This window comes from Nicotiana attenuata, unplaced genomic scaffold (assembly GCF_001879085.1).
Source record: "Nicotiana attenuata strain UT unplaced genomic scaffold, NIATTr2, whole genome shotgun sequence".
NCBI lineage: Eukaryota > Viridiplantae > Streptophyta > Magnoliopsida > Solanales > Solanaceae > Nicotiana > Nicotiana attenuata.
In genome coordinates, this window is record NW_017671384.1 from 46,801 (window position 1) to 69,747 (window position 22,947).

The window sequence follows — 22,947 nt, forward strand, 5'->3', positions numbered from 1 at the left end:
ACAGGCTCTTAGTCGACGACTTTATCAATAATTTTCTTTAATTAATATATTTATTTTATTATACAGTATCCAATATACTTGGGCTTTTTTCACTTTTAGCCCGCACCAAAAACTATTTACATTTGGTAGCCGAAAAAATATATAAAATTTGTATATATTTTATATATAACATACGTATATATATTTTTCGGCTATTACTTTTAGAGCGGCTATACAAGTTCATTTTCCCATATATTTGATGCTCGTTAAAAAACAAAAATTATGCTTAACCAATTGATTTGCCACGTGAAGGAATTGAAAATAAAATGAGAGGATTTTAAATCGTAAATGTTATTTGACTTGTGTCAAAGTTTTTGATGAAATATTTTCAGTATTTTGCCACCATTTTGTAGTTGAATTTCATAAAATTTTACGTCTTACCATATAAATTATATTGTTTCTATAAAAATATCATGTAGTCACAATGCCAAAGTGAAAAAAGTAAAAATGTCACTTCAAGTTCGAGAACTATCTCATGAGCTAAAAATTTGCTTAATTCATAATTATCACTATTAAAAATAAAAAGTTTAAAATTTGAACTTATATTGGTTATATTGGAATTTGAGAAAAAGTCTAATATTTCTAAATTCATCATACAATTACAGAGTTTTAATTTCAATATTTCACTCTTAAGATCTACATCAATCACACTAAAATCATTTTTCAAAATTGATATGTCTATTTTCCTATTTATACCTTATTTTATTCCACTATATATGAAAAGAAAAATTATCATTTTTATTAGGGATTTTTACCTATCTATACACTATTTGCAACTTTATTACCCTCCCTACTAAAGTTTCAGTTTAATTACATGGTCATATACAATTTATCAATTATATACAAATAAGTTTTAAATGAGTATCCCTTTATATTAGGAATTGAATAAGGAATATCAGTTATTTCCTTATCCCTTTATACTTGCCCACTCTCTCTCTTCGTCTCTCTCTCTCTCTCTCTCTCTCTCTCTCTATATATATATATATATATATATATATATATATATATATATATATATATATATGTGTGTGTGTGTGTGTGTGTGTGTGTGTGTGTGTGTGTGTGTATCCGTCTCTCTGCTCTCTTTCTCTGTTTTTTCTCCCAATTTTTCTTCATTTGTTGCCTCTGTTTTTTATGTTTTCTTGTTGTATAGAGTTTTAATGGAATTCATCAATGGATTTCAATCATTTTAACTTAGCAATTTCCTTTCATGTTGCACAATTAGTGTTCAAATTGAAACTGTCAATCAACAAATTTTGAAGGTGTTTGACTCTCCACCATTGACAGCCATTAAAAAGCTTTGAAGCTTAGGATTTAGGTTTTCAAAAACCATTATTTGTTTGGAATGGGTGTTGTTGCAAACAATTGGGAATATTGTTTGGAGTTTATATCTCAGTTTTGATGGTGTTTTGGTGAAGGTTAGACTTGATTTGGCTGAATTTTAGATTGAATGTCACGACCTGAATTTCCCACCGTCGGGACAGTGATGGCGCCTAACATCGCACTCGCTAGGCAAGCCAACGTTAGAGAATTGTTCACCTTTTCCTTTACCTTTTTATAATTAAACAGTTAACAAAAACTAAATCAACAAAGCGGAAGTACATGAACTGATCATCCTTATACTATTGACAAAACCGAAATAATTACCACCTAGAAACTGGTGTCACAACTCACAAACATTCTATGAATACTACAAGTAAGGCTTTGAAAGAAAAATACATCTGTCCCGAAGGAAAATAAAACAGAAATGAGAAAAACATAGGAGGGGACGCCAAGGCCTGCGGACGCCAGCAGTACTACCTTGTGTCTCCTGAATGAAGTATCAGCAACCGACCTCTCGATCAACTAGTACCAGCTCCGAAATCTGCACAGAAAGTGCAGAGTGCAGTGTCAGTACAACCAACCCCATGTACTGGTAAGTGCCGAGCCTAACCTCGATGAAGTAGTGACGAGGCTACAGCGGAGCATATACAATATAACCTGCAACAGTATATAAAAGCAAAAAGGGAGCACAGAATGAACTGGAACTGTCACACCTCCTTTTTTACACACCTACCCCGAAGGATTATGTATAAGGGAGTTTTTCCATTTAAAGTGACATTATTCGAAATGGGATCATTTGTTTATTTTTTTTAGAGTCGCCACTTGGGATAGGATTGGCTTTTGGTGTCCCAAGTCACCGATTTAATTTAAATCCCAAATCGAGGAAAACTTCGACTTCCCAATTGGAGTCTGCGAACCAGAAATTCTGAATAAGGAATTCTGTTGACCCGAGGGAAGGTGTTAGGCACCCCCGGATCCCGTGGTTCTAGCACGGTCGCTTGAATTATTATAAATGGCTAAACATCTGGTTTTTATACACATTCCCACCCATAATGCAATTTTTGAGATTATTTACCGCTTTAACTATTTTTACGAAAGTGAACGCCGTTTAAGAGCGTGTCTTTGGATCACGTCACATGAAATGCACCCGGATCCTCAGCACCTCTTATTCGACGTTTTGGGATTTGGATTTGGGTCACATAAAATGCACACCCGTATTTAAGAAGGTAATATTATTTAAAAGCGCGCCTAGAGTAGCTAACGTCTTATTAACTTTGCGGGAGGCTATGAAAATTCGCTAAATGGCACGTCCCGAATTTCTAAAATAGTTTAATAAAACGCTTAATGAGGGCCCCGCAAATTTTGCATTTCGTGTAGCGAGGCTCATCTCAATTTATTTATTTAAAGGCTAGTCCTAAAGTAACTATAAGTTTCTATTTATTATTTGTCTCTAAAAGGGCTAATTAATTTGCATTTATGAATTCGGGTCTCAAGTTCAAGTCCGAATTCAAACAAAAGGACAGACCCTCTTAGTTTGAACCCGCTACCTAACTCAAAAACCTAAATTTATACTGCAAATTAATTTCCCATATTCCTAATGTAATTTTAAAAGGTTTTAACCCATAACAACTTTTGGGGGCCTTAGAGGCTTGGCCCCGTTCTGATAGATGAAGCCATCCAGACGCTGGGCCTCAACACAAGGCTGTTTAAAATTTAGGCCCCTTAAGAACAGGCCCGGTCCAGTTCTGCTATACAAATTAACTCAGTAAAACAAATGTAATTCAAAAGGAATTGTGATTTCAGATCTGCCATGGCTAAAGCATTTATATGAGTTAGGTGTCAAAAATACCGGAATTCTGCAAAATACTAATCACTTCTCTTTGATTTCAATTAATCTACACGTTTGTTTATTCACCCTAAACGCTGATTCCTGGAATTTAGCAACAAACCAGACTTCAATTGCATAAGTTCATATAAACTACTCAATGGTTGAAACCTGAACGGCTACTGGAGTTCTATCCAAATTAACACGAATTTAAGTGTTGAAAATCTCTAATAAACAGTCCAATTTATACAGTTTTGAATGTCCCAAAATACTACTGAAGCTAACATTTCCAAACAGGTTTATAAACCAAAACACGATTAATACATCATTGGTCTACATAACAAACAGGAAACTACAATCACTGTTAATACTAATATGAAGCTAATAAAATAGAGAAATCGCTTCATTTCATCTCCAACTTGAATTCACATTGCAGAGTTCAAATATATGTACCTGGAAATTAGAGAAAAGTAAGAAGAAGGAAGAGTCAGCAGCAGTACACAGCAGTCAGCAACTCGAATCAGCAATACATAAAACCAATCTCAAGACCAAAGTGATATCACAGCCCCAGGAAAATTAACAGAGAATCAGCAGCAATAAAATAGCCGAAAACAGCATGAGCTAGACCCAAAATGACTTGAAATTGAAGCTAGAACAGTAGGAAACTCAGATGAAAATCAGCTTGCAATCAAACTCAGAGTTTAAGGCAACAACATTATTTTTTTTTGAAATTTTTTTTTACTAGATTTTGTATGTTTTTGGATTTTCAGCAGGAGGTAAGACCTAAGGTGATGATTTCTACAGCTATACAATCTCAAATTTGAACCTCTCGAATGTTGAGGCTCAAATTTGAATTTCAGAATTGAGGAAGGGAATTTTTAAGAGCTGGAGAGCTTTTTTTTTTTTGGATTTTTCAGAATCTAAAACATCTTTTTTTTTGGGGGAATTTTCAGATTGTTCAAAACCTGTTAAACAAGGCAATGGTGTGCCCTTTTATAGGCAAAGTCTAGGGCTACCTTCAGATTTTCAGTTTTCTTTTTGGTCCTTACTCATTTTCAGCTTTTAGTCCCTTATTTTTTAACTTGCTACCCAAGTTACTATCCTAAACTTGCTGAAATCTAACTTGAGCCCTATTCTAGAAGCTTCTAGAGAATTCTATCTTAGTTACTACAAGATTCCTTCTCTTTGAAATGCCTAACTTACCCTTTTATCAACTGAAATTACCAAATCAACCAAACTAACTCTGAAAATTAGTTAACCCTAGTTCGAACTAACCAAGGTTACTCAAACAAGGGTTAGCCTAGTCAACTATACCCAAACAACTAAACTAAGCTTAAGGATTATTTGAAAACAAACATGGAACTAAAGAACGACCACTGATTAAATTGAAATGAACTAAACTAAGCTAATCAACTAACTAATATAGGATTACTAGTTAAGCGAACCAAAACCAAACAGTGCCCAAGCAGGACCAATTAAAGATCATCAAGAATCTGTCCAAAACACAAAAACCAAACTTAATAGAATAAACTTAAATCATACATGAAGAAAATTTAAGCAAGACAAAATGTAAACGAAATTCTGAACATGATTAACCCTAATTTAAAGAACTTAAATCACAACTAATATTAGCAAACGACAGATTATTACTATTGATTAACAGAAAAGCAAACAAATAAAAAGACAAATCCACACACTTAAACACTGTTTCGGACGAGTTGATAAGAAAAGATGAGAAAAAACAAACAAACCAAACCCTAAATTAACTAATCAGAAAAGAACGACAAGCATGAAGGAGAAGCTAACTCTGAATAATGGAGAAAAATAAAGAAAACTTACTCACTAAAACCCTAAGGGTTCTGCTCCCCTTTTAAATTTGAAAAATCAATCAGCTCCGGTGAAGTTCAAGTGCTACTGATGATGGATTCGTCATGAAGGAGGTGAGGAGGTCGTGTGACATCAATTTGATGAGATTTGGAGGCATTTTAGGGTTTAGGCCGAGTTTTTTGATTTAAAATTCGAGGATATGTAGGGGGATCCAAACGAAGATGGCCATGGATTTGGGAAAGAAGGCCTTGGGGAGAACACATGGTGTAAAACTTGGGGTCATTTGGTGGTGGCGCCGCCGTGGGCGGCGAAGGCGGCGCCTAGGGTTTACAGATTCGAGGGTTTTGGTTGGGGTTTGAGGTAAGATGAGGGTGGATTTGGGAAGAGGGGGGCGAGGAGAGAAGACGGTGCCAAATTTAGGCGTCATTGGACGCCGGCCGCCGCTGTGAGGCGGTTTCCGGCGGCGGCGTAAGGCGGAGCCGGCGGGGAACGACGAGTACGAGGAAGGAGGGTCTGTCTCTAGGGTTGAGACAATGTTCGGACAATTTTATTTTAAAACCAAGATCAACTCAGGGCCGTTGGATTGGGAAGGATGAAGGGTCCAGATAATTTGCTATTTCTTGACTCAAAACGACGTAGTATTCCTCTTATATACGTCGTTTCGTTGGTCTCAAAGCATGGGTGCTGGACCGGGTATGGGTGCCGGATTTTTGGGCTTGTTTGGGCGGATTTTCAATTGGGCTGAGGGGAATAATTGTTTTAGCCCAAAAGTCTATTTCCTCCTTTTCATTTTTCTTCATTCCAATTTTCTTTTAATCCCTTTTTATTTATTTGTACTTTACTATTATTATTATTATTATTTTTTCTTTTTGGAATTTTCTGATTTTATTATGTAAAATAACTTCTCCTAAAATAAGACCCAAATCAAATCTAAGGTGAGACTAATTAACTAATTCCTAATCAAAATGTAAAATTTAAAATTGTAAAAAGGCTATTTTTGTTATTTTCTCTTATTTAGTAATATTAATTAACTAGTAAAACTAAAAATATAAAAATCAAATTTTAGATGCAAATGTACTATTTTTGTATTTTTTTTTATGAATTATGCCAACTAAAAATGCACACAAAAATGCAATTAAATTCTAAAATCAAAGAAAAATCCTAATTTTATGAATTTATGGAGTAGTTAAAGTGAGGCAAAAATCACTGCTCACAGAACAATATCTAGCAACAAAGTAAATACGGAACCCAAATGTCTTGCCAGTACTCAGCTATAACCAATCTTAAGAGAGTTACAATACTACAGGATAAATCACAGCAGAAGAAGAATATATAAACAACAAATGATGCGGCGCGCATCCCGATCCCACCATATAATCAATAACAATATGAACATCCACCCTTATTACTCCTTGTTGCGGCATGCAACCCGATCCCACCAGTTCCACCCTTATTACTCCTCAATATATATACCCTTATTCTTCCTGTTGCGGCGTGCAACCCGATTTCCACCTGTCCACCTTTATTATCTCCTTGTTGCGGCGCGCAACCCGATCCCACCAGACAATCACATTTTACCCTTATTCCTCCTGTTGCGGCGTGCAACCCGATCCCACCATATCAGTTACCAATCACAAAATAAGAACTAGTATTTCACAATTTAGCTCAAAATCCTCCACAACATTTATACCTCAAACCAAAAAGAACGGGAGATCTATACAGTTATGAAACTTCACCAGTTAATACTAGGGTTGTGCACGGATTAGATCGGATTTAGCATAATTTCGGATTCGGATTTCGGATTTCGGATTGTAAAAGGGCAATCGAATCCGATCCGAATAACATTGGATCGGATCGGATTTTGAAACTTTGGATCGGATATTTTTCGGATTGTCGGATCGGATTGTCGCATAATTATCCTATGTTAGATTTTATTCTATACTGTAATCTGTATACTCAAACTATTACTTTTAATGCTATGATCAAGAAAACAATATATCAAATTATTGATTCATTTCCAACTTCTATTATCTACTTCATTTCCTTGAAACAAAACAATATATCAAATTAACAGAATGGCTTCTTCTAGCAACTATTCAATCCTTTTCTTGATCATAGCATTATTTTCCTTATCAAGCATCAACACAAGCAATGCAGCTCGCAACCTACTGCAACTTCCAAACTTGCCAACAATACCGTCACTGCCTCAGTTGCCTAAAATTCCCAACTTGCCAACAGCAGTCACAGTTGCCAACACTTCCGACAGGGTGGTTCTCTACTACAGTGTAGTTTACAAATATAATTTCAACAGAAATTTTACACTTTAACTTGATAAAGAGCAAACTTCATTTCAAATGAGACCTAAACTTTAGGCCGGAATTCAATTCCAAAAGCTTCTAACATTTGAACTTCTATCAGAGGTTCTATTTGACCATATTTCTGCAAACTAAAGTCCACTTCTGAATATTCACTTAACAATGAAGAAAATACTTTCCCGGATAACTGAAACATCACCTGCTCTTGACCGGAAATCGTTTGTGAAGACTTGAGAGGACTTGGAGTTCACTGACTTGAGACTTCGAGAGGACTGAGATGAAGAGTGAAGACGGCGGAAGCTTGGTCGGCGTCAGACTGAGATGAAGACTTCGAGTTCGAGAGGACTGAGGAATAGATCTGTGAAGAGAGGCGGAAGAGACTAGAGACTCAACATCGATATAACCTAGGGTCAGTCTCCGATAAATGAATATAAGGTTACTTAACCCTAAAATTTTTGGATAGTATTTATATATAGGTCATATAACTTCGGATTTCGGATCGGATCGGATTAAAAATATGTCAATCCGAATCCAATCCGAAAATCCAAAATTTTATAAAACATAATCCGTATCTAATCCGAAAATCCGAAATCTGAAATCCGAAAATCCGAAATAGAGTGGATCGGATCGGATTTCGGATATCCGATCCAAATGCACAGCCCTAGTTAATACTACATAGCGAGACCAACCAAAGTGTACATGAAGCACCAATAAACCAACTCAAACCAACAATGTAATATAAGGAAACTACGGAACAATTAATACCTTCAATAGAGAAAACAACATTTAACAAGAAGCAATTAGTCATGGAAGCATCAATAAGCAAGTAGCAGTTAAGACAGGAAAACAATATATTAGGAACGGGGAAGGGAACGTGCTAAATAGATAATTTGGCGGCGCATAGGTACTCGTCACCACACCTATACGCCACACACGTGGAATTTCACATAGCAATTAAGTCGGGGATCCCTAATCTCTCGAGTCAAGGTTAGACCAAACACTTTTACCTCAATCAAACGGCTAACTTAAAGCTCAATTATCGCTTTTCCTCAAGATTTCACCTCCAATCCACTCGTATCTAGTCATAATTAACTTAATAACATCAACTACCGCTAAAGAAATCAATTCTAATGCATAATTATAGGTTTCCCAACATTCTTCCCAAAAAGTCAAAAACCGACCCCGGGCCCGCTTGGTCAAAACTCGATGTTCGGACCAAAACCCATTCACCCATTCACCCACGAGCCCAAATATGTAATTAGTTTCGGAATCCGACCTCAATTTAAGGTCTAAATCCCCAAATTTGAAATTCCTAAGTTCTACCCAAAGATCCCCATTCTACCATGAAAACCCTAGATTCTAAGATGAAATCTTGTGAAAGAAGTAAAAGAGTGAAAGAAAGGAATTAAGAATCACTTACTTATGATTTGGGGAAGAAAAAGTATTTGAAAAATCGCCTCTTATGCTCTAGGGTTTTGAAAAAGTGAAAAATGGATGAAAAGTCCCGTTTATATAGCACCTCCGGATCCTCACTACGCGGTCCGCTAAACCCCGGGCGTGGCCGCGAACCTCCACCGCGGTCCGCGAAATTATGGGTGCGGCCATTACCCAAATCTTAGCAGAAACACCCACATACTTCCAAACACTCCTCACCCCCAATACCATAGTACCACCCTCAGGTCTAAGAACCACATCTTGACCAATACAAGCAGCCCAACTGATGATTCATCACAGAAACACACAAATTCTCACACTACACAGCTCGTACACTGAACCATCAATAACTCAATTACGTAACACAAATAAGGAAAAGCAAAGTAGAAGAATTTTCTAACAAGTGTAACATGAGCAACAACAAAAATATAGTTTTCATCAAATTGTTCCACAGAGGAAAAACAGGACCCCAAATAAACACAAGGAAAGGGTATCTCATATAACATCCGCTGCGGCGTGCAGCCCGCTCCCAAATACTCATCAAGCCAAAATGCTCGAGCTCACTGAACATAAATACTGATATCAAGTACAACAAGGTGCATAAATAAAACTGTGGGAAAATAAATGAAAGTGTTAACACATGAAAGAAGCAAGTACAACTAAGGTGCACCAAGCAAATCAACATCACGAGGGCTATCTCGCCCGTATCGCCGTAAGGCCTGAACAGGATTACTACTTGCGGGGAAAATAGTTATACAACCTCGCCATCAAACACATCATAAAAGAGTAGCACATATCATAGGCTAGGGCACAAATAATATCCATTCTGCCTGATAACATAACCAAAATGACGATCTCACGGGAGCACTCAAACTTGATCTGATACAGGATACATATTCTCATTGAGCTTTCAAATAGCCCCCAACCAAATCCTGATTATTTTCAAATAGGTAAATATCCTTTCCAAAAATTCACAGCGACCTATCAATCATGCATGCTATTAACTACCTCATCCTCAACGTTTCTCCACAATCCGCAAATAGGAAATAATTCACATATGAGGGCATCTAGCCCCAAAACCTCAGGAATACCAAAATTTCCATACTCTAACTCCACTACGCAAACAAATGGCTGATATATCACTTACACCCTATCATTCTGCTGAAGCACTCATATAGAGTTTCTGACCGCGTAACGAAATATGAACCTCGAAAGCCTTAAAACCCAGTAATCACCCTGCTACCAGCCACGCACTACAAATCAAAACTCAAGGTCCTTTCCAAAAATGCACACTCTTCACATATAATAGCCAACAATGCCAACGCTCTATTAATTTCAGATAACGATTCGGGAGAAACCGCGATGTACCACATATTCCTTATGCCCATAGTAGACACCCAACTCAAGCCGTAGTCAACTGTTGAGAACCCTCCGAGATCCGCCCGCACGCAACCAAACCATCAGGACAGCACCTCCCTAACTCAACCGAGTCACACAAACCGCCCAATCCAAGAGTGCTGCCACAAATGCCAGTAGAGAATTCCCATTCAAAAGGACCATTTACTTCCATGGCTATGCTGACCCAATACTACTAAACTGACTCGTTTCTTCGGATAGTCGATATACAATAACTCCCATCAAAGCCCCACATACAGATGACTCTAGCATGAACTACGTAGCAAGAAACTCATAGACCACCGCATTACCTCTGAAGCACCCCGTTCTGCCACAACCACGATGCCCACGCTGAATAGACCTCCTGTGAATCTGAAGTTGTTCCTCCGACTCCCCTAGATACTGAAATGTAGATCCATTATTGACGTAGAAATACTGTAAGCCCCAGCATCATCCCGTGCGAGATCTCAGACCCTGGTCATACCCCAAATCCGGGAATCTACCAATACCACATATACACATACCTCAGGCTAAGATTGATACAAATCTGATTCCGCAATCTGAATGCCGCTATTGGACTCCTCCACTTGGCGCAAAGCCATAGAAAACAAAGTCTGATGATCCGCAAAACTAACCTTCAAAGCTCGTACAACATAAATCACGAGGTACTCTAATACCACCAACTATTCCCAATCAACACCCACTTCATGGCCTTGCCACAATCGCGACAACTAGTCAACCAATTAAACCTTACCAGCTCGCAGCCTGAAGCAGGTGCCGGAAACCGCTGCGCCTCCATACGAACAATTGAATAGTCTCTTAATGCCTCTGTATCTTCAGTCTGGACGACACGTCGAGGCAATGCCTGAGCATCCCTGACTCCTTTGTAGCTTGTCTGTAGCATCACGAACCACTGGCGCATAGCGAACGCTGAGAGCGTAATATTATACACGAGTAGATGTAGAGGGGCATAAGTCAGGTACTTCGAGCTGAATTAATATCGCACGATAAGAAATGAAAAGGTGGAATTTCCTAACAGTTCTGTAGCCTCTCGAAGATAAGTACAGACGTCTCCATACCGATCTGCAAGACTCTACTAAACCTGCTTATGACTCGTAGCACCCATGAATCTAGAGCTCTGATACCAACTTGTCACGACCCAAAATCCCTCCTAAGGGGTCGTGATGGCACCTAGTCTCTAAACTAGGTAAGCCTAACATTTACAGAAATAACATTAATATTTACTAACTTCAAATTAAATAGCTCTCAATAAATCACAATTCCCAAAATCGGTGGTACAAGTCATAAGCCTTTCTAAGAGTAATTATACAAAATATACAACACTGATCCAGAACGAGAAGGAATCAATGGAACGTAAATACAAACGAAGGTGACTCCGAGGCCTGCGAACGCAGCAACAGGTTACCGTGAGTCTCCACCGCGACAACCCGCATAGCTACTATCGATCAGTACCTGGATCTGTACACAAAAATGTACAGAAGTGTAGTATGAGCACACCACGGCGGTGCCCAGTAAGTATCAAGACTAACCTCGGTGGGGTAGTAACGAGGAACAATCAAGACACCTACTGGTCAAATGAAATGAACAAGATATGATAATAAAATATCGCGATAAAGATAACGAGGTAATATCAACAACGGAAAGAAATCAAAATACAACAGTAAGAACAATAAAGGAGAACGCGGGTAGTAACAAACGATAACCAAGTAAATCAACACTGACATAACAGGAATAGAGACGAGTAAGAGTGTATTCAATTAACGAAGGAAACACCCACTCAATCAATCGCATCATGTCTAATACACAATACCGACCATCTCAATCCTCGATTTCTCATATAATAATCTCAACTTCCGAATTTTCCGCACACATGGCACCTTGTGCCCCCATCTTTTCCATTTCACTTTTAACAACAGAATCCACATGCTATACAATACATAATGTCCGTACAATGCACTTAATATGTCCAGGAAGTCCCATTTACCTAATATAAGTAAAATTACATTTTCTGAACTAATTGGGAAAGCCAGCGAGAAAAGGTGAAATTATTTATTTTGAAATTATTTGAGTAAGGAAAGTACCCCTTTTAATTTAAAAGTACAACATTAGATGGATTATTACCTTGAACATAAGATTTTATAACTTAAAACTTAGTAGAAATACATTTTTTAAGTAAAATACGACCTCAAACGGTTTAAAGGGATATAATTGAGAAACTAATTAAATTACGGCTGTAACAGTTATTGAAGTTTAAAGTATTGGAATATATATATATATATATATATATATATATATATATATATATATATATATATATACACATAAATACGGTGAGGTATTGAAAACATTGTATGTTCTAACACAAAGGATCACAGCAATAAAGAAATTTAAACAGTTTAAACACTTGAATTGATAACAACAAATAAACACAGCAGTAGAAAGTGCACGACACCGCCTTCCGTGATTTTACTCTTGTTCTCACCATAAGAGGCAATATTCACTTTTGTTCTTTCTTGTTGCGGCGTGCAACCCGATCCCAATCATATAGTACCGTTGGGGCGTGCAACCCGATCCCAATCATATAGTACTGTTGCGGCGTGCAACCCGATCCAAATCATATAATATTATTGCGGCGCACAACCTGATCCATTTAATATTGTTGCGGCGTGCAACCCGATCCATTTAATATTGTTGCGGAGTGCAACCCGGTCCATATAATATTTTTGCGGCGTGCAACCCGATCCATTTAATATACAAATCAACACTAATCACAAAAGAATTCCGACAAGGGAACAACATGGAAACAACCATATCCCGGCAAGGGAGTCAACAACAAGAGTAAACACATCCCGGCAAGGGAACCAACAGTAAGAATTAAATATGTCCCGGCAAGGGAATCAGCTATAACCAAACTTGTACGATAATTAACTTCACAATGAAACCTCAACTAAACAACAAGACACAAAAAGCACGTGATAACTACACCGGTAATCACAACAATTGGACATGTAACCTATTTGTACGAAGTCATAGAGAAACTCACAATCAAGAAGTATCAAAACAAAAAGGAAGGCGATCACTTCAATTAAGGCAATTAAGGGTCAATGCAACACGTAGGAATTCGAGGAAAGCTAGCAACATCATATGAAGCATATAGAGACAATTTAAGCAATTATTAAACTCAATCATAACGGAATACTCTCCACATATTGAACATAAGGACCTAAGAACCCTAAAACATATTTCCTACAAATAAGTCCGAGCACACACTCGTCACCTCGTATGCACAGACTACAATTAGCATAGAAGACTCAATTCCTAAGGGGAAGTCCCCCACACAAGGTTAGGCAAGATACTTACCTCAATACGGCCAATTCAATACTCAATTTAGCTTTTTCCTTTACCAATTCACCAACGCTCGGCTCAATCAGGGTATGCACTTCTTGGATTGGATGAGGGTGCAAGGACTCCAATGACTTCACATTTCCCCACAACTTGCGAAACCCAAGACCTTTTCTAGTGGCTAAAGTGGAAGTCAAATCCTTAGTGAAAAGAGTAGTAGCAGTATATTGAACAAGATCATCATTGGACTTGACAAGAATTAAGTGAACGAGCAATGAGGCAAATGATAACACTAGCCCTCCTTGTGCCGCCCATTTTATTTTCAATTTCAACCCTCAATAATTTAATCCAACAATGCGATAAAATCTGCCCACCAGATCTGCGAACTCAATTTATTAACAGAAGAAAAACGTCTATATGTTGAGAAGTAGTAATAATAATTAAGCTTATGACCGATAGAATTTCAAGGGAATTAGACCAACTCTTGGAGTAAGATAATTGGATCTAGGAATATGGATAAAGAGTTGAAGTGCTTATGAAGGAACTTTTAAATTTGTCTTATTAGATCTTGGAGAAATTGAATAGGGAGTTAATCTGGTAGGAGGAAAGAGAGAGTGGTTAGTGAAGGCTGATTCAAAGAAGGGATTAAGCAGGTTTGCGAAGATGGGTACTGCCCGCAGGGACGGATGCGAGATGAGAGCTCTCATTCCTTTTTCTGGAACGCCACACACACAGGTGAGTTCTAATTTACCTATTCCAAATTTCAAAACCACAATCCGGACCCAATAACCTTAAAGTCAAACCATGGTCAACCTTAGGAGGATTTTAAACCTTTAAATTGCCAAATTTCGCCAAATGATGCCGAACCTTTTAGAAATATCCAAATGAAGTTCCGGGCATACGCCTATGTCCAAAATCACTATCCGAACCTACCGGAACCATCGAAACTCCGGCCCGAGGTCAAATATTCAAAAGTCAAACCCTGGGTCAATTTCTTCAACTTCGGGCCTAAAATGAGATTCACTCCTACAATCCCTTTCCGGCCCTCTCAAAACCCGAACCGGTGATGCACACAAGTCGTAATACACTGTGTGAAGCTACTCGTGACCTCAAACTGCCAAACCGGAGCGATTGCTCAAAACGACCAGTCGGGTCGTTACATGAGACCTGCAATCTCTGCAACTATCCAACACCAGGTCTTTTCGTAAGTCTAGATATCCCGTAGCCTATCCGAAACTCACCCAAGCCCTCGGGGCTCCAAACCAAACACGCACCTAAGTCTTAACACATCATACGGACTTGCTCGCACGACCAAATCGTCAACATAACACCTAGAACTGCGAATTCAATCACCACAACACATGAAATTTTTAAGATAGTTTCAGAACTTATATTTTCTCAACCAAAGGTCCGAATCACGTCAAATAAACTCCGTTTTTACCAAATTTCACAGACATGATGTAATTATCATATTAAACCTGTACCGGGCTCCGGAACCAAAATACGGGCCCGATACTGACGAGATCAAACATTTACTAATTTCTCAAACCCTTTGGAATTTCAGTTTAACAGTTTTTATCAAAAATTTATTTCACGGGTTAGGGACCTCGAAATTCAATTTCGGGCATACGTCCAGGTCCCATATTTTACTACGGACCCTCCGGGACCGTCAAAACACGGGTCCGGGTCCGTTTGCTCAAATGTTGACCGAAGTCAACTAAAAATCAACTTTTAAAGGCAAAACTTATTGTTTTTCTCAATTTTCCACATAAAGGCTTTCTGGAATCACGCCCGGACTGCGCACGCAAACCGAGGAGAGATAAAGTGAGGCTTTTAAGGCCTCGGAACACGGATTCGAGTTCTAAAACAGAAGATGACCTTTTGGGTCATCACATTGAAACTCGAAGAAGAAGAAAAAGAAGAAGAACACATGACATACAATATACTTACGAAATTGTAGTAAAGTTGTATTATAATTGTATGTAAATTGTATTATGTTGTATTTATATATATATTTTTTATTTGAATGTTGTATGAAAGTGAAAAAATAGTTGTATAATGTTTGAATCATTGTATAAAATTTATATTTAATTTATCAATATTATCTTTTTACATAAAGTTGTTGAGATGTATCAAAATTTTATTAAGAGAGTATGTTTTGATTAAAATTTTAGAGAGGAAGAAGCACACACCACAGACAAAATATATACAAATTAGATACAAAATATATACAAAAGACATATTGTATAAAATTTGTATAAAAATTGGATTTAAGTTGTATGATATTGCAGTTGTATTTAACTAGGTAGAAATAATGTATGAAAGTTGTAGATAAGTTGTACAATATATAATTAATTGTATGAAATTTATTTTTACTGTGTATGTTGTTGTAGTTATTCAAATTTGCATTAAATTTATACAAATTTTGTTTTTAATTTGTATGTTGATGCAGCATGTATTGTTCTTTTCTCAGTTGATTTTATCTTCTCTGAAGTCCGAGGAGACACTAAATTTTGTTCAGCTGCAACATTTGATGTAGGTTTTTCGTCGCCTGCTTTTGGAGACATTACCTTCTTACTATGCTTACTCTGCCTCGTTTACACTATGTTCAGGTGTGATAGTGCCCCCCTATTATTTCTGGTAAAATTATTGACTAAATTGATGGTTCATCCTATGAGTCAATTACTCAAATGGTCACTCAATTATTTCAAACTATCTCCTAAAGTCACTTTGCTTTCATTTGTAACAACAAAGTCATTGAACTATGCCTATTGCACTCAGAAGATCACTCAACTAAATTTTTCAAATTTTGGATTGCCAAATACCTATTTTACCCTCTAAATTATAAACATTTCTTTTTTATACTTTTTAGTGTTACCAAAAAAATTCAAAACTTTATTTACACAATTTAGAATGAAAGAAAATAAAGGTTGTAAAATATATATTCCATGCACGTAATATAAAAACAATTATTTAAATAAATATATTTTTATAATATACATTATTATGCTCAATTATATTATTATGTTTCTACCAACTTTCTGATGACACAAAGTAATGTCACCGGAAAGCAGGGAGACTATTTGTATAGGGTAAAATATGCTATGTTAGGTTGTGCATGGAATATATATAATATCATTGAGCATAATTTTCAAGAACATATAATATATATTATAAAAATACCTTTATTTATATAATTTTTATATTACGAGTATGGAATATATATTTTACAACCTTTATTTTCTTTCGTTTTTGAATTGTGTAAATATTTTTTTGAATTTTTGTTGTTAATACTAAAATTATTATTACTAACAAGTTATTCTAATTAAGTTTTTTACTATGCTCATATTTTGTTATTCCAGCATTATATATGCTTAAATACTTTTTATTTTTTTAATTTATAAATAATATTTATTTATTCTATAGGTAAGTCTATAATGTAAATTAAAAAGGGTAAAATCATAATATTAAAAGTTTTAAAAAAATAAAAAGAAGATAAATGTTTATAATTTAGAGGGTAAAATAGATATTTGGCAATCCAAAATTTGAAAATCTAGTTGAGTGACCTTCTGAGTGCAATATGCATAGTTTAGTTTGTTGTTACAAACGAAAGAAAAGTGACTTTAGGAGATAATTTGGGATAGTTGAGTGACCATTTAAGTAATGAATTCTTCATCCTATTCCCATATAGAAAGGGGTAAAAGAAATTTCTGGAAAAACTTTGTCTTTCAACTTCAACTGAACCGTTACCTAATGGATAGTACTTTCATGCCAATAACAGGACTGTTGGGAGCTGGGACCAAATGACGAATCTTCTCATCCAACTAGACCATTTTCATAATTAAATATAAGTTCGATTCGGAGAGAAAGGGGAGAGTGGAGAGAAATAACAAGAGATTGTTGGGAGCTGACCAAATGACAAATTTTTTCATCCAACTAGACCGTTTTCATAATTAAATATAAGTTCGATCTGGAGAGAACAGGGGAGAGAGGAGAGAAAAAAAGGAAAAAAAAAATGTAACTAAATCCTTTGATTGAAGGAACTAATAAGGGATTGAGAGTCTTTTAAGATGGAATGTATATAATTTGTAAGTAATCCTTGTTTATGGCGGGTAATATACAAAATTAGAATAATTTTGGTAATTAAGTTTCAAATATTGTATAGGAATGAAAAATTCCCATTTTTTTATTATTATATCCTCCTTTAAAACCGGAGAAACCCAATTCACTAATATTCGACCGGCTCTGTTTAAATTAACATGCCACTCCGGTTCAGATAACTCGATATCAAATCCCCCCAACCGTAAAGAAAAAGGTTCAAACTCCACCCCTGATCTAAATTCTCTACCAAAAAAGGGGAAAACGAGTTTCACAATTGGGGTAGCTTGGAAATTGAAATCCTAGTGAAGAAAAATAGAAAATGGTGAGCTTCAATCTTTTCAGAAATGACATTGTTATTTAAAACTTAGAATTACCTCCGATCTCTGCTTCTCAGTTCATAAAAATTACTTCTTTTTCACAGTAATAATCAGCTAGCTATACTGAAGTTCTTTACCTTATTGGGAAGTAATAAAGATTCAGTTTTCTAGTTTTCTTATAAGGATTTAAGTTATATACACGGACAGTGTAGTGAAATTTTACTCATCAATGTAATTTAACCTGCTGTAGTAGGTTACTTATCATTTATACTAGGTTATCGATCAAATGCTTATTAATTAGAGTTACTTGCAGTTGTGTAAAAAAGATTCAATTTTGATAAGGATTTAAGTCATATATACGCCACAGTGTAGTAATTTTTACACCATCACTATAATTTAACCTGCTATAGTAGGTTGGTTGGTTATCATTTATTATTGGTTACCAATCAATGATTACTTTGATTAGAGTTACCTGCAATTACCTTTAAGTGACATGATTGTGTAAATATTTTTTACACCGTCAGTGCGTAGAATTTAAAGCCGACGGATGAATATATGTTTTTGTACCAAATTAATATCCATCATAATAGTGTGTGCAATGAGACTCTGGACCCACTTGCTTAAATTTGTGCTATTGTTCATGGTCAATGTGCATATTTGTATTCAAGACCAAAAAAGAAATTTTTTATTTTTAAGTGAGTGTCATTAATTTTAGGCTATGTTGCGGACTCTCCAAATATGTTGCCGCACTCGTGTCGGATCCTCCAACAATATACTATTTTTGGGGGGATCCGACGCACGCCCATCAACATTTTTAAAGAGTCCTAGCTACATAGATTTTAGGCAACAAATGGAAATGTTGCCTCAATTGGGACATAATCAAGGGCATTCTGATAAAGCGATAGAGAATGATCCAATGATGAAATTACATCATTGGATGTAATTTATGCGGAGTGAGTGCAGAAGTGCACCCAGTACTCCTATGGAGCAATGGGAGCAGAAATTAATGAATTTAACTCTACACATAATTCGAGCTGCATTTGTTGCTGAAAAGGTAGATTTGCCTATGTTTGTATGTCGGATTGTCAATAGCACAATCACAGAGTGCCAATCGTGTGGGATCCATCATAACATATTTACACATTCTTTCCACCTTGCTTGGTGTTTTTCTTATGTTTGATTAGTGTTTTAACGCTAGTCAACTGCTACTTTGGGATTCGGGTTATTCATTGAAGTCAGCTGCATGTTTAGTTGCCTTTTGCATACACAACCTGAGGTCTAAGATTGCATTGATAGTCTGATACAGGAACATTTTTGTTAATATATATTTTTCTTTTCAAGAAAGATGATGTACATTGCATTTTAGTTGGAATCTCTGATCATCTGATGCTTGATACAGAAAAATTGCTCTTCATGATTACCAGTAATTCGGAATCAAGAATACTGGGAAGGAACTTACTCAGCATATTCAGATTTTGCTTCCATTTTGCAACTGCATTGCGTTCCCATCATTGTTAATGTTAACCGAGTTAGGCTGAATTTTCCATTGTTAATATACTGATACTGTGATACATCTCAGAAGCTAGCATATGAATTCTCCTGCGATTTGGCAGCGAGCAAATGGCCTGAAGATCAACAGTTCAGTAAATGTACTGAAAACTCTTTGATTTTTGCCAATTAGATCTAGAATTTTTTAGTTTGCATATTCCGAGAAGAAAAGAGAAAATTCTTGTTCGAATAGGTGATTAACAACATACAAGAGGGTTCTTTATGTAGGAGTTTTGAACTACATGAATAAGAAAGTAAACCAATTCTTGCCCCCACGAGGGTGTCATAGCGGTCAAAGAGTTGGATTGACAACCCTAGAAATCAAGATTCAAATTCCAATAGAGGCGAAACCAGGTAAATTATTTCCATATGTTTAAACCTTGGTGAGCAGACTGATTTGTTCTCTATGCTGGTGAGAGGTTGCAAGCATCCGATGTTTTAGATGAGGTCCATGCAAGGTGGTTTGGACACTACCGTTATAAAAATATTCACTAATTCTTGCGTTCCCTAATTACTACGACTAAATCATTACGAATCCTACCAAATATTCTTAATGATTCCATTGACTTTCCTCTTAACTTTCAATGCATCACCTCAAACTCAGGATGGTAGAACAATTGGATTTGCTAACCGATACTGATAAGTCAGGATATCGGGGAAAGTTACTTTGAAGGAGAAATTATTAGAATTTTTTTCAGTTTAGTTAGCTAAGGAGGTCAAAGGGAGTAATATTGACTAATGTATGAGTTTGACAGGACACTTTGCTCATTACAGAAGCATGTTTTTTGATACTGTTATGTTTTGTCTAGAAAATTGTCAAGGCCTTATATGATACTGTTTTCTGAGTCAAACTTAGTTAGTTTTGGAGCTTGATGATGCAAGCTGATTGTGTTAAAAACTTCCAAATATTCCTTGTGTATATATTAGCTTACTAAATGAGGTATACTTTCTTTTCTTTTCTTTCTAATGACCGAGAAATCGATTGTTTCTATCTTCAAATCTCAGTAGATAATGGGCATGCCCCTCTACCCTTCTCCGTTTAAATGAGATAGAGAGTTCAATTGGCTAATTCCATTATAGTTTTTCTGTTTCTCTGTTTTATGTTGCTTGTTTGCAAACGTAATCCTCACAAGTCTTCAAGGTAATGGCTTTAATTTATGTAGCCGTTCTTTGGTACTTTTGGGAAGCAAATCCTCCATATAAAGGAGAGGTGGCATTATTATTATTTGTGGAAATTTGTCTCCAGACCTTTAACCAATATTACCTAATATCTGGATCTTTCTGTTTACAGAATGAGAGAACAGGATCGCAATTTGCTACCAATCCTCAATATTACCTAATATCTGGTGTAAATCATATAATTAGTGTAATTTAGGACGCCTTGGCTAAAACAATAGCCTATCCAATTTGTAGAGGATTTTCATATTAAATAAACTCAAGTTCACCATTATGTAATTTATTTAACATCCTAGGATGATTATTCTAAGCCACTTATTTTATCAATTTTAGTGAATCTGACACTCTCCTCACCTCCGAACCCGAGATGCACAGATATGGCAGAAAACTCCAAAAGAGGATGAGGCCAATTTAATATCGGTGATTTAAACAGCTTGAAGTAATTTAAAAAAAAAATCTGTTGGCTATCTATCCTTAAATTTCCTTGCTATCTGTTACCTTCTCTGCTTCGCGCCATTATCTCTTACAGATGCCTCATTTTCCTGTGTTGATTTTACCTACGTGGATTATTGGGCAGGAAAAGGAAGCAAAGAAAGAAGCTTTCAGGAAGTATCTGGAGGCCAGTGGAGTTCTTGACGCTCTAACCAAAGGTTCTGTCTTACTTCCTAAATTAGTGTCAATAGTCATCATTCTTTTTTGGTTAATTTTTATCTGAAACAGTCCCATCTCATTTTGTGTGTTTTCCTGTCATTCTAGTCCTTGTCGCACTGTACGAACAGAATGACAAACCTTCTTCTGCTCTTGAGTAAGTATTCTTTAGAAACCACCAAACTCATTCTATAGACGATTAACAGCATCGCTTGTGACTATAATGGTGGGGTTGGTTGAAACGCCATCATGGTTTCATCTCAAAATAACACGTATGTGAAAAGGCACAAAGCTTTTGCTTAAAGTTGTTCTTGTCATCTCATGGTTGTGCTGATTATTCTTTTATGATCCTTCTCTTTAGAGAACTTATATGAAATAATCGGTTGGTTTCTGATCTCTCAGATTTGTCCAGCAAAAATTAGGTGGTCCAACGGTGTCCGAATATGAAAAGCTACAAGCTGAGTTATCAGATTTGCAAATCAGATATGATGAACTTCTAAAAGAGCACCAAGAAAAATGCAGGGAGGTATGACCAACCTAGTTTACTGTAATTTCTTAAGCTGTCTAGAAGTGCAGATGACTGTTTTTGTTGTGGCAGTTTTTTCTTTTCCGTTATTCTTCCCTCTCTCTTCTTTCTTTCCTTCGGGTAATCCTTGTGTGGCCAATTGAATACCTTTCATATCAATTAGTTACCCTCCCTGTGTCTATTTATTGTTTTGGTTATGAAGACAGTAATGCCATTATCAAGTCGAAGTCTGATAATGTGTGGTAATACCACACAAAATTCAGTGTTTTCTTCATTATGGAACAAACTTAGTGTTATCTTCTATTGCAGTTAGAGGAATTGAAACACACACAAGTAGAAGCATCAACTAAGGAGCCTAACGTCGAAAATGATCATGATGAAGAACTCAAGAGTACAGTCGAATGTAGTAAAGAGTTTAAAAATGCTCTATTCTTTTGAATACTGGAGCTGTTGTATCTTATTTGTTTATGAGAGTTTGTTCTGTAGTTTCTTTCAAATTCCATTCTAACAAATTCATAACATATTCAAAAATCATAGTTCAATATGCTCGGCAGTTGAGGTAATACATATATAGATCCTCATTAAAGTTTGAGAAACTAAACTACAAATCATTACACAAAATTGGTGAACATTTAGAACAAGTGTTTGTTTCAAAGATCGAAATAGAAGTTTTAAGTGACCTATGGTCTAGCTCTTTGACTTTAGCTCGTGTTAACATATCAATTATTGGTAGATGGAGTCAAGCTAGAATTCTCACTTGTCAAGATTTCTATGATACCATCTTCTAATTCTTGAGCAATGCCAAAGCTAGAATTCTCATTTGTCAAGACTTCTATGACACCATCTTCGAATTTTTGAGCAGCGTCAAAGCCAGAATTCTCATTTGTCAAGACTTCTATGGCACCAGCTTCTGATTGTTGAGCACTGTCAATGGTGAAGTCAAAATATGGCTGATTCACATACCAGCAACACACGAACCAGCAGTAAAGAAAGTTAAGGAAGGTAGGAGCCATTAACATAGCATAGTGCAGTAAAGAAATTTAAGGAAGGTAGGAGCCATTAACATAGCATAGAACTTGTCAAGACGACTTGTGTTTACGTCCTCCTTGA

General features: G+C 36.3%; 1 protein-coding gene and 1 long non-coding RNA gene across 2 annotated transcripts; one reads left to right on the top strand and one right to left on the bottom strand.

Annotated features, from left to right (window-relative positions):
• Positions 1 to 3,396: 3,396 nt before the first annotated feature.
• Positions 3,397 to 14,262, bottom strand: LOC109207968. Its single transcript, XR_002065089.1, has 2 exons — positions 13,540 to 14,262; positions 3,397 to 3,640 (listed from the first exon to the last, which is right to left on the bottom strand). It is a non-coding gene; the product is annotated as an uncharacterized LOC109207968 (long non-coding RNA).
• Positions 14,263 to 17,782: 3,520 nt separating this feature from the next.
• LOC109207969 (C-Myc-binding protein homolog) lies at positions 17,783 to 22,400 on the top strand. Its single transcript, XM_019370969.1, has 5 exons — positions 17,783 to 17,944; positions 21,241 to 21,313; positions 21,420 to 21,468; positions 21,714 to 21,837; positions 22,147 to 22,400. Exons 1-5 carry the CDS (start codon positions 17,942 to 17,944, stop codon positions 22,273 to 22,275), a joined length of 378 nt encoding a protein of 125 aa, XP_019226514.1. The 5' UTR covers positions 17,783 to 17,941; the 3' UTR covers positions 22,276 to 22,400.
• The last annotated feature ends 547 nt before the right edge of the window (positions 22,401 to 22,947 follow it).

Coding starts and splice junctions, on each gene's coding strand:
- LOC109207969 (XM_019370969.1), top strand. Junction 21,469..21,713: donor AAACCTTCTTCTGCTCTTGA/GTAAGTATTCTT, acceptor CTGATCTCTCAG/ATTTGTCCAGCAAAAATTAG. Junction 21,838..22,146: donor ACCAAGAAAAATGCAGGGAG/GTATGACCAACC, acceptor CTTCTATTGCAG/TTAGAGGAATTGAAACACAC.